This window comes from Rhagoletis pomonella, unplaced genomic scaffold, assembly GCF_013731165.1.
Source record: "Rhagoletis pomonella isolate Grant_MI unplaced genomic scaffold, Rhpom_1.0 Rhpom_scaffold_00013, whole genome shotgun sequence".
Classification (NCBI taxonomy): Eukaryota; Metazoa; Arthropoda; class Insecta; order Diptera; family Tephritidae; genus Rhagoletis; species Rhagoletis pomonella.
In genome coordinates, this window is record NW_023458567.1 from 2,653,344 (window position 1) to 2,666,501 (window position 13,158).

The 13,158-nt window shown below is 32.3% G+C and overlaps 1 protein-coding gene across 4 annotated transcripts in view; it reads right to left on the bottom strand.

The window, feature by feature from the left end:
- The window catches only part of LOC118748480 (carboxypeptidase D), a 50,043-nt gene that overhangs the window by 10,189 nt on the left and 26,696 nt on the right, over positions 1-13,158 (bottom strand). For all 4 annotated transcript variants that reach the window (XM_036482945.1, XM_036482948.1, XM_036482946.1 and 1 more), the window contains 3 exons: positions 5,349-5,584; positions 3,171-3,650; positions 2,757-2,857 (listed from right to left, as the gene is read on the bottom strand). In XM_036482945.1, coding sequence (XP_036338838.1) covers positions 2,757-2,857; positions 3,171-3,650; positions 5,349-5,584 — 817 coding nt within the window. The remainder of the gene's footprint in view (positions 1-2,756; positions 2,858-3,170; positions 3,651-5,348; positions 5,585-13,158) is intronic.

A 13,158-nucleotide genomic window follows, 5' to 3' on the forward strand; every position in this document is an offset into this window, starting at 1 on the left:
AGTAGTAAAAAATGTGCGTGTCGTATAGTTATGATACGCACTATTCATTTAATGTTAAATTTTTCAGACACTTCGGAATGGTATCAGCCAAATTTTTTATATTCAAATTTTATACAAATGGTTAAAGGGCAAATTTTCAAATAAGATTGTATCTAATCATTTTTCTGGCTCTTATTACTTCACTTACTATAATTTCACCATGCAGCTGTGCAAGGTACGAGTATAGGCAATTTCAAATTTTAAAACAAATGTAGATTTTTAAAAGAAAAATTTCAATTAGAGAAAAAAAATCGGAACCCAATGATTGCTTTCTAATACAAAATTAATAAAATAAAAATAAATGAATGAATATTTATTTAGCTGTGTATTTTTTAGTGTTAAAAATGTCGGTTGCTATGCTAATTTTGTAGCGCAAATCGTTACACCCTAACCTTTTTCCAGCTAGCTATTATAAATAAAATAACATCTTCAATGGAAATTTTAACTAAATATTCTGAAAAAAAAAAACAAATACGAAATCATAAAATCATTGCAAAATGTATAAAAAGAAAGTCCAGCGTGGAGAGTTTCCTCTGCTTCTGAGATCGGTCAAAGAATAGTATTCTCAATTTGGCGATTTACTCCAGTAGGCTCCATCCAGCCTCTAGCTCTTGGTCTTCATCTTCCTTTTTGGACTTCACATATGTACCTCTGTATCGCAACACATTTCAACGTGAATATAATCTTTATCAAATTTTAATGATAAGCGTAGAATCTGGAAGCTTATTCGGCAAATAGATCGGAGACGACCAGAGTGAGCTTTTACCTTGTGCGCGCCTATATACTTAGAATCTAAGTAGCTTTTTATAAGGAATATATTTTGACCGCAACTTAACTAGATAAAGCTTTTCTGTTATATGAAAAACGTTTCTGTTATATGTAAAGCTTTTCTACTATACATACATATGTATATATGTACATACGTGAAAGCTCAAATTGTTCAGGTGTATATTACAGCAAAGCTTTCGCTTGATTTATCAATTTGTTAGAAGAGAAAATTAAAAATAATTTCAAAACTTCAGAAAACAAAGCGTCGAACAACTTCAACAGATCCGCCTTTTGGTTAAGTTTTCAATCTGAATAAGTAAAAGCTTAAAAGTGCACACATTACTGATTTTTACCTTGTGGAATTGCAAGCTCTTTATAAGTTCGGTGAAAATTCAAAAATGTTCACCGTGTTCGGTGCTGCCTTTTCTGTATTATGTGGCGCCTGAAATTTGACTGTCATAATAAATTTCTTATACAACGTTTTAGTAGTAAAAGTTCTAGTGTAACTAGTTAAATGAAAGTTTTGAAAAGCATCAAAATCTTTCAAGGGCTCGATAAAACATCTTTCAAGTGCTCGGTACAGAGAGTCCTAAATAAATCAATTAATTTTAAAAGATTTCCAAAAACTACGCTGTCTTTTGGGAAAAATTCTCTATGAAAAAAAGTTGATAGAAATATTTTGTCATCTTCAAACTTTAACAAGAAACTTTAATTGGAATGATTATAACGTGCATTTTTAAAACTTTTAAGATTTATTATACAATTTCTCGTGATGCTTGAATTTCATTTAAAAATTTGAACTTTTAAGACATCATTTGTCTGATAAGATTATGTATAAATAAACGAAAATTTTCTAGGCCCAATATAAATATGTTCTTAAATACAACAATGTCATATGTTATATATATTTATCAAGTATTCATAATTTTGTATACGTGATTTTTCATTAATTAATAAACAAATTTTATGAGCTAGGGCGATAAATTATAAATAAGTGAACACGAAGCAGTTGATTTTTATTTTTCTTTATTCCTCACATACACACATACATATATTATAACAATAACAGTGATTAAATATACATACATACACATGTATATGATGTATTATAAGTACGTACTTTTATTTATGTACTTTTTATTTTTTGTTCCATTTCATTATAGGTATATGATAAATTTACTCCTTTTATTGCATAGAGTATGCGGACTTATTTATGTATAGCGGGAGCTATGAAATGTTTCGACGCGAATTTCGTTAGAAGGAAACTTATGCATACAAGGACACAGTGCAATCAGTATATGTAGTATGGTGTGGAAGTCCATTTGTGCAGTGGAAAATAATAGTGAAAGCTTGTTTTATGATATAGTGAAAGCTTATGATATGAACCAGTGAAAGTTTCATGGAATGTACATAAATATGTGGAAGAGAGCGTGCTTGGATTGATAGTAGTCGAGTGCGTAAAATAATGAATTAAAGTGCAAGTTTATTCGAGTGTTTTGAGCGATAATGAAAGCTCCTTGAAAAGATGAAAGTTTGAGTGAAAGTTGTTCTTTGTGTGAGATTCTTGTGAAAAATATGTACACATATAAAATTGATAGTACAGTGTAGTGTTGTGAAAGCTAACGCAAGCAAAAGAGCCCACAAAGCACCTGAAAGAAGGCGACTGAAAAAAAAAACGAAATACATTCATGTTTAAAAGCGATGCGTAGTCAGAAAATTGGTGATTTTGTGCAATTCCTTACGCGAGCTTTCGCAGCAACTTTTATCTAACTAAGTACATACATATGTATGTACGTGCAATTCTTGAATTGGCTAAACAAAAAATGGCAAATGAACAATGAAATGAAAGTGTTGTAACAGAAACAGTGTAGAACTGGGCGGGTTGGACCGCAGTTGTGTACTGGCATTTTAATGCCTAAAAAAATATGGGTTATAGAAACTGCTTATACCATCGTAATTCGTCTCGAGCGGCGAGAGAGTGAAGTCAAGGCGCAATGCTTCGCTGTTCTCGTTGGTCACATGCACCTGTTTCGGCTCACTGGGCTGATAGCTGCGCATTGACAAGGTGACAGAGCGCAAGCAAAGTGGAAAAAATGGAAGTAGAAAGAAAAAACAAAATAAAAGTAATTTAAATATGTTACTTATAAAGTTATCAAGTTTTTACGTAAATTTGCATTCACTAGTTTTCGCACACACACACACACACACACACACACGCTTACAAGTTGTACATTCGATCGCTTTTGCAAGCTTTCATGCCTGCACAAACACGCCCATTGCGACATTCATAAATTTCCCACTCATTCCTCTCCCACTCTTCCTTTCCTTTCAGTCTACCACTCTTTTCTGCAACAACTACTCACCCAAATGCCAACGCCTGCACATTGTAAATGCCGGGCGTAAGTAGACGCCAGTATTCGCCGCGCTGTGTGGTTCGCATTGGCTTATCCTCCAGACCGGAGACCACAATGCTTGCATCATTGATTGGATAACCGCTGGCGTCCGTTATGAGGCCTTTGATGCCGATATGGGCCAGTTGCAGCAGCTGCAACAGACTGCGCTTGTTGCGTGCCCATTCGGTGGGCAGCGAGGCTGCTGTTGGGAATTTGCAACACGACAACTCGATGGTCAACTCGAAGCAGTTGGTGAAGGCGTAATTGAAATCTTGCATGCCGCCGTTTAGCTCGTACCAATTAGCGCCGTTCGTTATGCCATCGGTGAATGTGTCGTTGCAGTTGTGACCCTTGCGCATGATCGGATGATTGTTGGCATATGTGTGGGCCATTAGCTTGAAGATGCGATCGTCGGGTGTGAGACTCTCTTCGCAGCATTCGCGATGGGCGCTGGTGATGGCGAAGATTGTTTTTTTGTAGAGTTTTGTGTGAATTGAAGAGTTTTTGGAAGAGCGAATACATAGTGATAAGAAATTAATTGTGACGGGTGGTATACGTAAGAGGCAATCGTTTTTAACTCGAACGTTTTTTTTGATTCTAGCCACCGTAGTTGTGGATTTTTTTATGGGCAGTTTAAGAGTGGTGTATTGTTTATAGTATTTTTGACTTTTCGATAGTTGCTTCTTTTTTAATAAAATGTATAAGCTTTTAAAATTTTGTTATTTGCAATTCTTTCTATATATGAAACAGTTTTAAAATTTCCAAATACCAAAAAATTTTTTTTTTTTCTTAAATTTTTTATTTATATTAAGTTTTTTTTTAAACTTTTTTATTCGATAATAGATAAAAATTATTAGTCAAAAGTTTTTTACAATTCAATTTTTTCTTTATGTTGCAATTTTCAATCTTTATGTATTTTTAAAGTACCTCGATAAGAAAAAAAAACACTCGGGGGATTTTTAAGAAAAATTCGATAGTACTTTTTAAGAATGTTGACAGCTAAGTAGACATCTCGATAATTTATAGGATTTCGACGGTTTTCCAGTTTAAGGGTATACATATGTATGTATGTACATATGTACAGTGACCCAAACAAATTACCACGTGTTGTTGTTAAATTTTTTTTGTTATTTTATATATATATCGTCTAAGCTTTAACCAAAACCGCGTAAATCACAGTTTCAAACTTTATATAAAATTTAGGAAAATTCAACAAATTTTCAACTTTTTATTCTGAATTTTTAGTTTTATAGCCCATAAAATTTCAGTCTAATGAAGTGCAAGTTTCAAACGGCTAAAAATCGCGTTGATTTTTGAGAGTTATTTTTCGGATGCTACTTTTTCGGGTTTTTTAATATAACAAGCGCAATTTTTAAAAGTAGCGTTGATATTTTTATTTCATAAGAAATTCATGCTTATATGAAAAAGAGTAAAAATCCGTCACCAAAAACAAGAAATTCTCAAAAATCAACGCGATTTTTCAGCCGTTTGAAACTTGCACTTGATTAGACTAAAATTCTAAAAATTCAGAATAAAAAGTTGATATTTTGATGAAAATTTGTTGAATTTTCTGAAATTTTTTATAAAGTTTGAATGATTTACATGGTTTGGTTAAAGCATAGACGATATTTTTATATAAAAATAACAAAAAAAAATTAACTCGAAAAACACTACGAATATTTGAACAAAATCAACACGTGGTCATTTGTTTGAGTCACTGTATATACAACTAATATCTAGATCTTTTGCCAATTTTATTCGAGTTAAAAAAGCATGCGTTTTGAGTGCAAGGCAGTCAGTTTTTGGCAGGGACGGCACACGTGCGCTGAAGTATTTTACGTTTTTCAGATGGCTGCTCTATTAAATAGCAGAAATATGATTTAATCGATTATTAGAATGAACAAATAGATTTTGAATAAATCGAATTTTCAAATAAAAAAACTTTTTGTGATTTCGTTTAATCAAATACAAAATCTATTTTCGATTAATCGAATGAAAAAATCGCTTTTCGATTAATCGAATGAAAATGTAGTTTGGTCGTTTTAGCACCTTAAACACACAACCGCGCCTGCGAACCCTCTCACCTCACCACTGCCACACACCCACCCAACTACTAGCCGACGACACCCTTTCCTTCTTCTCACTTACATTGAATTATCATACGGATAACTGGCCACAATAGCACCGCCATGGAAATTCGCCGATAAAACAAACGGTTTGCTCAACACCCAGTTTATGATGGCCGCTGTCTCCGGTTGACGTGTGTGCGAACGCAATTGAATGGTCTGTTGATTTTCCAGCCGATCAGGAAAATCACGATTTAAATCGACGCCAGCAGCGTTGGTGCGTCCAACATAATTCGGAAGTGATTCACAGTTACCTTCCTGGAAATATAAATAGCGCACACGAAAAAAAAACGAATATGCACCAGAAAGCAATGATAGAAAATATTGATTTACGTTTATCAGATATTAAAAAAAAAAAAAAACATATCGAAAAAAACACGGCTGGAAAAAATAGCAAGGTGTAAAAATAGAAAAAGTGCGAAATTGATAAGACCAAATTTCAAAATGGACGCGCAGTTCATTAGTTCATTTATACTTGTTTGTGCCTCTTACGTTCGTAAATATGTAGGTTGTTAATGCGGCAGTTATTGCGTCAATGCAGGCGCCTAGATTTGACACCTACATACATATGTATGTATGTACATAAATACATAGTACAGCTGTTGCACCACGGGTGCTGATAGCTATTCTAATACTTATGTAGTTGCCATAAGGCAAAATATCTATATTAAGGTAACGATATGTACCTAAACGCAAACATTACTTTCACACATGCAGCCGGCATATATTTCAATATATATATATATATATATATATGTACATGCATACATACATATGTACATATGCATTTATGCAGCCATGTAATGGCATATCGTAAAATGTCAGCAACATTCGACGGCAACCGCTCAAAAGTGGAGCAATAAATATTTTGCAAAAAAAAGTAAAATCTATTTTTGTTTGGTAATACCAAATGTGGTTTGTAGTTGAGTAGTTTGTAAGAAACCTAATGGTGTTGTGGTGACGCTGCACCTGTACTTGACCTTTCTAAGTATCTAATTAGCATTCAAAGCAGTTAGCAATTGTTTGGTTGGTTGGGGCTTTTCAATACTTATTGGTATTCAACGCAAGAAACCGCGAAATGCAAACAAATGCAATACAAAATTTTTTGGTAATATGAGTACTAGATAGTGGTGGTGGAGAATAAATTAATAACAGCTAATATAGTAAAAAATTGAAAAACATATTCAGCCAATTAAAAAAATAAAAAATAAAGAAATAAAACCAAAAAATACGAATAAAATATGTATTTCAGTTAAAATGAAAAATAAAAAAGTAAAACATTAAATATAAGAAATAAAAAAATTTAAGGGCAAAGGTATAGAAATTAAAAAATATAAAATTTAAAATCAATTTTTTTAAGTTTAAAAAAATAAATCTAAGAAATTAAAATAAAACAGAAAATGAATAACAAATTAAACTAAATATTAAATTAAATAAAACAAAAACTAAATCAAATAAAAAATCATATAAAAATAAACAAAAATTAAATGCAATAGAAAAATAAAATAAAATAATAAAGTACAAAAATAAAAATATTTGATAAAAAATATAAAAAAAATTAATTAATTAAAAGACTGAACTATAAACTAATATTTAATATTAGAAAAATATAAATATGGTTGCCTTAATATATAAAGTCACTATGTAACATTTTCGTTTCAGCGATTCGAACCACTTAGAGAAAAAACTTGTACCGGTACAAGAACAGGCTCATGTGAACCGCAATACTACGTCCAAATTGGCCCCATTTACTTAACTTGTTAAATAAGAAAGAGCTTTGCGTAAAGTTTCTGCATATTGTACCAAACCTCTATCTATATCCCTAAGTTAATCGATGCGCTGAACTCGAAACTGAGGTCAATAATGTCAGGTTCGAGGCCATTTCAGGCGTGGTTCCATACTAATTTGGTTTAGTTCCGAACATTGCGTCATGAAGAAATTAACCGTCTTCTAAAATTTTATATGAGCTTTGAGGTCGGTTGTATTTTTTGCTTTAAAAAGACTTGTATTTTTGAAAACAGAATTCAATGGATGGCTTGCGCTACTTAGTAGCACAGCAAATAACTATAATATACACTTTCATATGTACTAAGTACATAAATAAATACATATTATAAGCAGCAGTTTAGAAAAATGCGAAACCGTTGAAAGCCGTTCGACAAATGTCGTCACATACGCAGTTATTTCGCCATTTTTATACGCCATGCATACGAAAAAGGCAGACATTATTTAATAAGAAAAATGCGTGCGTTGTTTTTAGCTATAAAAAGCTAACAACACAAGTGGTACTTAAATAGAAGATAGAGCCAAGTGCATGCTTTTTACACCACAAACACGTGCGTGATATATGTACAGTATCGGTCATATCTATAGCACGCCATTTCAAAGTGATATTGTGTGCAACTTATGTTAATTTATTTATTTTTGAGAATTTTCAATTAAAATATAGTTCGTTCTCTAACAAACCCCATACAAACCCAAGTTTAACAATTTGTAGAAAACTTCAAAATAGTGCAACAAATTTTTACTTAAATTTCAAACTTTTTTCTCGGAAGTGTTTGAATTTTTCTGAATACACAGTTTTATAGCCCAATCAATTTTAGTCTCATAATGTGCAAGTTTTAAGTGACTGAAAGTTACCGTTAATTTTTTTAGAATTTTTTTCGCCAAAGGTGTTGCGGTGTTCATCCATATACAAAAAAATTGAGTTTATTCATTATATGGACGCCAATGCGACAAAAAAATTATACAAAATTAACGGTAATTCGTAGCCACTTGAAATTTGCACATTATCAGACTAAAATTGCAGTGGCTAAAAAACTGTGTACTCAAAATTCTAACACTTCCGAGAAAAAAGTTTGAAACTTAGGTGAAAATTTGTTGCACTTTTTTTGAAGTTTTCTGCAAATTGTTAAACTTGGGTTTATATGGAGTTTGTTAGAGAAAGAACTGTATTTTAATTGAAAATTCTTAAAAATAAATAAATAAGCATAAGTGGCACACAATATCACTTTGAAAAGGCGTGCTATAGATATGACCGATACTGTACATACGTTTGTACGTACACATGTATTTATGCCCAAATGTAAGTAAGTATGTATGCACATATGCACGCATTTATGTAAACATACATTTTTTAAAAGAGGCATTTATTTTTGTTACGAACAATTAAATACAGTTAATGGCGGCAGGCGTCAACTGTTGTCAGAATGTGCGAATTAAAATTGAACTAACATTATTTTAAGCGATTTTGAATTTAATATGCATACATACATATGTAATTACAGCAGCGATTGCTACTGCGTTTATTTTTTTTTTTTTGATTTTTTGATTGAGGTTTTTGCTTATACATATGTATGTAGTTGCTTATTAAACTATTTTTTATAACTTTTGATATTTCAATTTATTTAATTTATGCATGTACATATCGCACACTATCTTCAAGAGTGACACAATTCAAAATTTGTCATTTCGTTTTTGAAATTATGCACTGCAAATGCACTTTACCTTTCAGCAACACCTTTGGAGATCGTCTGCGACATGTACATACATATCGTCGATGTTTTTGCAAAACCGCCCATCGACCAGTTGCTTAACCAGTTTGTTAAAGTCATCTACAGCAAACTCAAAGCAAAAATAAACATTAAAATCCCCAAATATGCTAGACGTAACGCCAATGAACAAAATAAGTAGATACGTGACACATAATAAACATATCAACAATGACAATTCGTCTCACAAAGCTAAAACGTTGTCGCTTTAGTTGGCGGTAAAATGCGCCCAAACGCGAGCTGTGCATTTAAAACAGTAAGGAGGAAAATTATTAAAAAAAAAATGTATTCAAACGCTTGGCATGAGGAACTGAATGATATTAAAAGCGAGCTTATTTTATTTTAAGCTTTACAAATGGGCAAACAAATGCGAGAAAAGAACATTACAGAAAAAAAAACATGAAATTAAAAGCGGGCACTCACATTCAGTCTTATATGTACATACAACCATTCATACATATGTATCTATGTAAATACCCAGTACGGCATAGCTCAACCAATTACCTCAGAAAATTTAATCTATTTCTGCTTATGTAGCAACTAACTCCTTGAGATAAACCAAAATGCTTACACTTTTGATACTCTTTTTTGCAAATACATACATAATTCAATATTAGTTGTAAAATCATCTAACTCTGGGCATAACTATTAACTATTTTAGAATGAAAATACATCTACAAAAGAAACATACTGAATTTGAAGTGTTTTAAGCCAAATGCATTTTAAAGTAATTGAAATCAAATGCATAGTCGGATAATTGACTGAAGCCTAGGACATCGCCATGTTAAAGTCAACAGTTCGTTCCAAGGAGGAAAGTCAGATGGATCTTCAATTAGTTGTGGTGGATAAAAAAACTGGTTGAACAACAACAATATTTAAACTAGTTTCTCCGTACCAGGGTGTGAACAATTGTAGCTGTCTGTATGTGTGTGCACCGGCAATCGCTGCTGGGATGTCGCTGCGTATGAGTAACCTTACAGATACTATTTAGTGTTCGTGGCGTGAGTGGCACAAACAACTGAAATGGTTCATTGATTTGTGCACACTGTTGACATTATTGATGACAACACAATGAATTTGTCTAGCACTGATAAATTATAGAGGAAAACTCGCGAACTCAAAAGAAATAGAATTTTTGAAATAATTTTACTTCATACAAAATTAAAAATATGTAACGACCATTATACATACTTATACATATGTAATATGTACTTCTATATTGGCAGTAAGCTAACTTCTCAATGTGTAAGCATTCCGAAAACAAAGCGAGACGCAAGAGAGTCTAGTATCGTTTTTGTGTGTGTGTTGTATACGTGAGCGACGTTTTCGTGTATGTGTTATGTAAATGTTTATTTAAGTTGATTAGAAAGGAGCTAAAAGTCACTTATTATCTGTATATTCTCTTTGACGAAAGCTAACTATATTTCTATGGCGATGGTCGCGGAATAGTCAAGGGTGGTTTGCTTCTGCATTAGATGTAGTCAAGGGTGGTTACCTCTGCATTTGATTTAAACAACTTGTAACTAACTACTTTTGGACATAAAATATCAGTAAGAAAAACAAAATATTTTTTTAAGTTTTTTTTTACTTTTTTATATTATTTAATTTTTTTTACTTTTTTATATATTTTTTTGTTTTTATTTTTTTTTTAGTTTATTTTTTTAACTTTTTAACTTTTTTATTTTTTTTTTTTTTTTGTTATTTTTATTTACTTTAACTGTTTTATTACATTTCATATTTGTTTCCATATTCTGCTGTAGGTGGTCCCATATTCGAACTCCGTCAGACATAACTTCAAAATGATAACGAGCCCTAACCGCCAAAATAACGTAAGCGACATTTTTTTCAAAATTTTCTTTATGCAGAAATGTATCTAGATGCTCTAGGAATATTTCTGCATCTAAAAGAAAATTTTGGAAAAAATTTCGCTAACGTTATTTTGGCGGTTAGGGCTCGATAATATGAAATTTCGATCTTCCTTTTATTTGTCCTCAATTCTAAAAAGTATTTGCGAAGAGCAAGATATTTTAATAGAAATGTGTTTAAAGAAAACAATCTCCTTCAATGCTCCTGCATTACTTGTCAACTAGTTTCAAGTTAACCTCTCTGAACTTGGCAGGACAACTTTTTCTCAAAGCGAAAATTCCTATCGCATAATTTGCCGTTAATTATCCGTAAATTATCCGTGAAAAGAATAATTTTGCCGCGGACATATTTTAAAAAATATCGAGTGCCCTGCTAACTTCCGTGGATTAACGGCAAATTATGCGATATGAATTTTTGCTTTGAGAAAAGGTTGTCCTGCCAAGTTCAGAGAGGTTTCAAGTTAGCTTTTTCTAGCTAACTACAAGTTATATATTTTATAGAAATCCCGCAAAAAAGCTAACTACAAGGGTATTATTTTTTATCAATTGATAATTTTTTTCTGCAGGGACGTGTTCCATTTTTGTTGTACGTGTTTATTGCTACATATATCTGTACTGTAATGTTTTCGGGCGGTACTAGCTTTTAATGTCAATGGTACTAATAGACATAGAATGTTTTGCCGTATCACCGACGATACATGCCATTATACCATATTTTGCATTTTGGCTGAGAAGAGCAACTAAAATAAAAAAAATATATATATTAAAAATTACTCCCAAAATTTGCGTTTTTCAAACCAAAACTGCTTAAAAATTTTAAGATATTATTCCTACAAATTGTAGTGCCACAAAATTTTCAACCAGCAAAGTAAAACGAAACATCTAAAATAAAATTTTGTTTAAGTCAATTTATCATGTGAAAACGAAAACGTTTCGTAGTGGAATTTTCGATGCTACTTATGAGACAGAAAAACGTTTCATATGTTTTCATTATTTGTCGGGAAAATTTTGTGCAGATCAAGGTATATTGAACGGGTAGTATCAGCGGATCAGCTGATATAATTTTTCTTGAAATTATTTGGCCTCTAAAGTGTGAAATATTGTTTATTTTTTTAACAAAAAGTCAAAATTGGGATAATGTATTTTCGGGTGAAACCTTTTATCACAAAAAGAAGCGATTGAAACCCATCATTAGGAAGCAGCTTTAGAAAGAAGCGTGCACCAATTTTATTTTTATTTAAGTTTCTTTCACTATGATATTAAAAAAGCAGACTATTCTTTTTACATTTTCGAGACGAGAAGCAACAACAAAATACTTGTAAATATTGGTTTTTGCTCTTATGCTACCACCTGTTTCCTATGCCTTGGTGCAGATGCTTCAAGCCGCATGCATACATAATTTGCTTCTTCAGCAAAATGCGCTGAAACCTTATGTCGCCACTCTAGCCACCTAATAAAAGGGGCCTTGCTGATAGGTCGCCGTTTTTCTTTGGTAAGAGTTCTTTACAAAAACAAATATTTTTCATATATCTCGACATCTGCGCCGCCTAGCGGATTGTCATCAGGTTCGGAGCTAGGTTTGAATTTTCAAGACTCTAGCTCATCGGGGAGTTGGCTAAAAATTTTATTACACGATTTGATTACACACAGATGATAGGTGCATATATACACATCTCAAAACTTAAGCTGAAAAAGAGAGAGAATTAGTGGTGTTGCATGAGGAAATATGTAGCTGTCCGTTAATTCTTCAAAGAGTCGAATCTACCAATGCCAAGATAGTATTTAATGAATTTTGGGTAGACGGCTTAAAAATACTGCGACCGATAGCAGAAATGCTAACGCTTAAATCTCTTGCTATATATATATGCATACATATTTCCATTTATGTACATAAATAGAGCTCTAGAAATTATGTAAAAATAGTCGTATCCATGGAATGCAGTTTTGAACGACGTCAACAACAAGAAAATCAAAAGAAACAAATCCGCTGCAAACTACAAATATTTATGAGCGTAAAACAGTAGACATGCTGTGAAGCACAAAAAACAAGCAATATGTAACCACATTAATAAATATTAAAAACAAAATGCGCTCTAACAGTTGTCTTTGAAGGCAAGTAGAAATACGAAGGCGAATCGTTGAATTTAATCATTTTACTATATATATATACATACATATATATAACTCAAAGTGCATGAGCTATCTGACAACCAGCAAAGCTGCAGCGCTGCATCACTGGCGTCACCGCTGACATAGACTGATATTGCAATAAAGCAACATAAATAAGTACGTACATACATACATATATGTACATAAGTAGCAGCATCGGTATGTAGTATTGACAGCAAGCGAAAAACGAAATAATGAAGCTGTTGGCTATGTATTCTTGCGCGAAACGAATTTACGCGAACAGCGG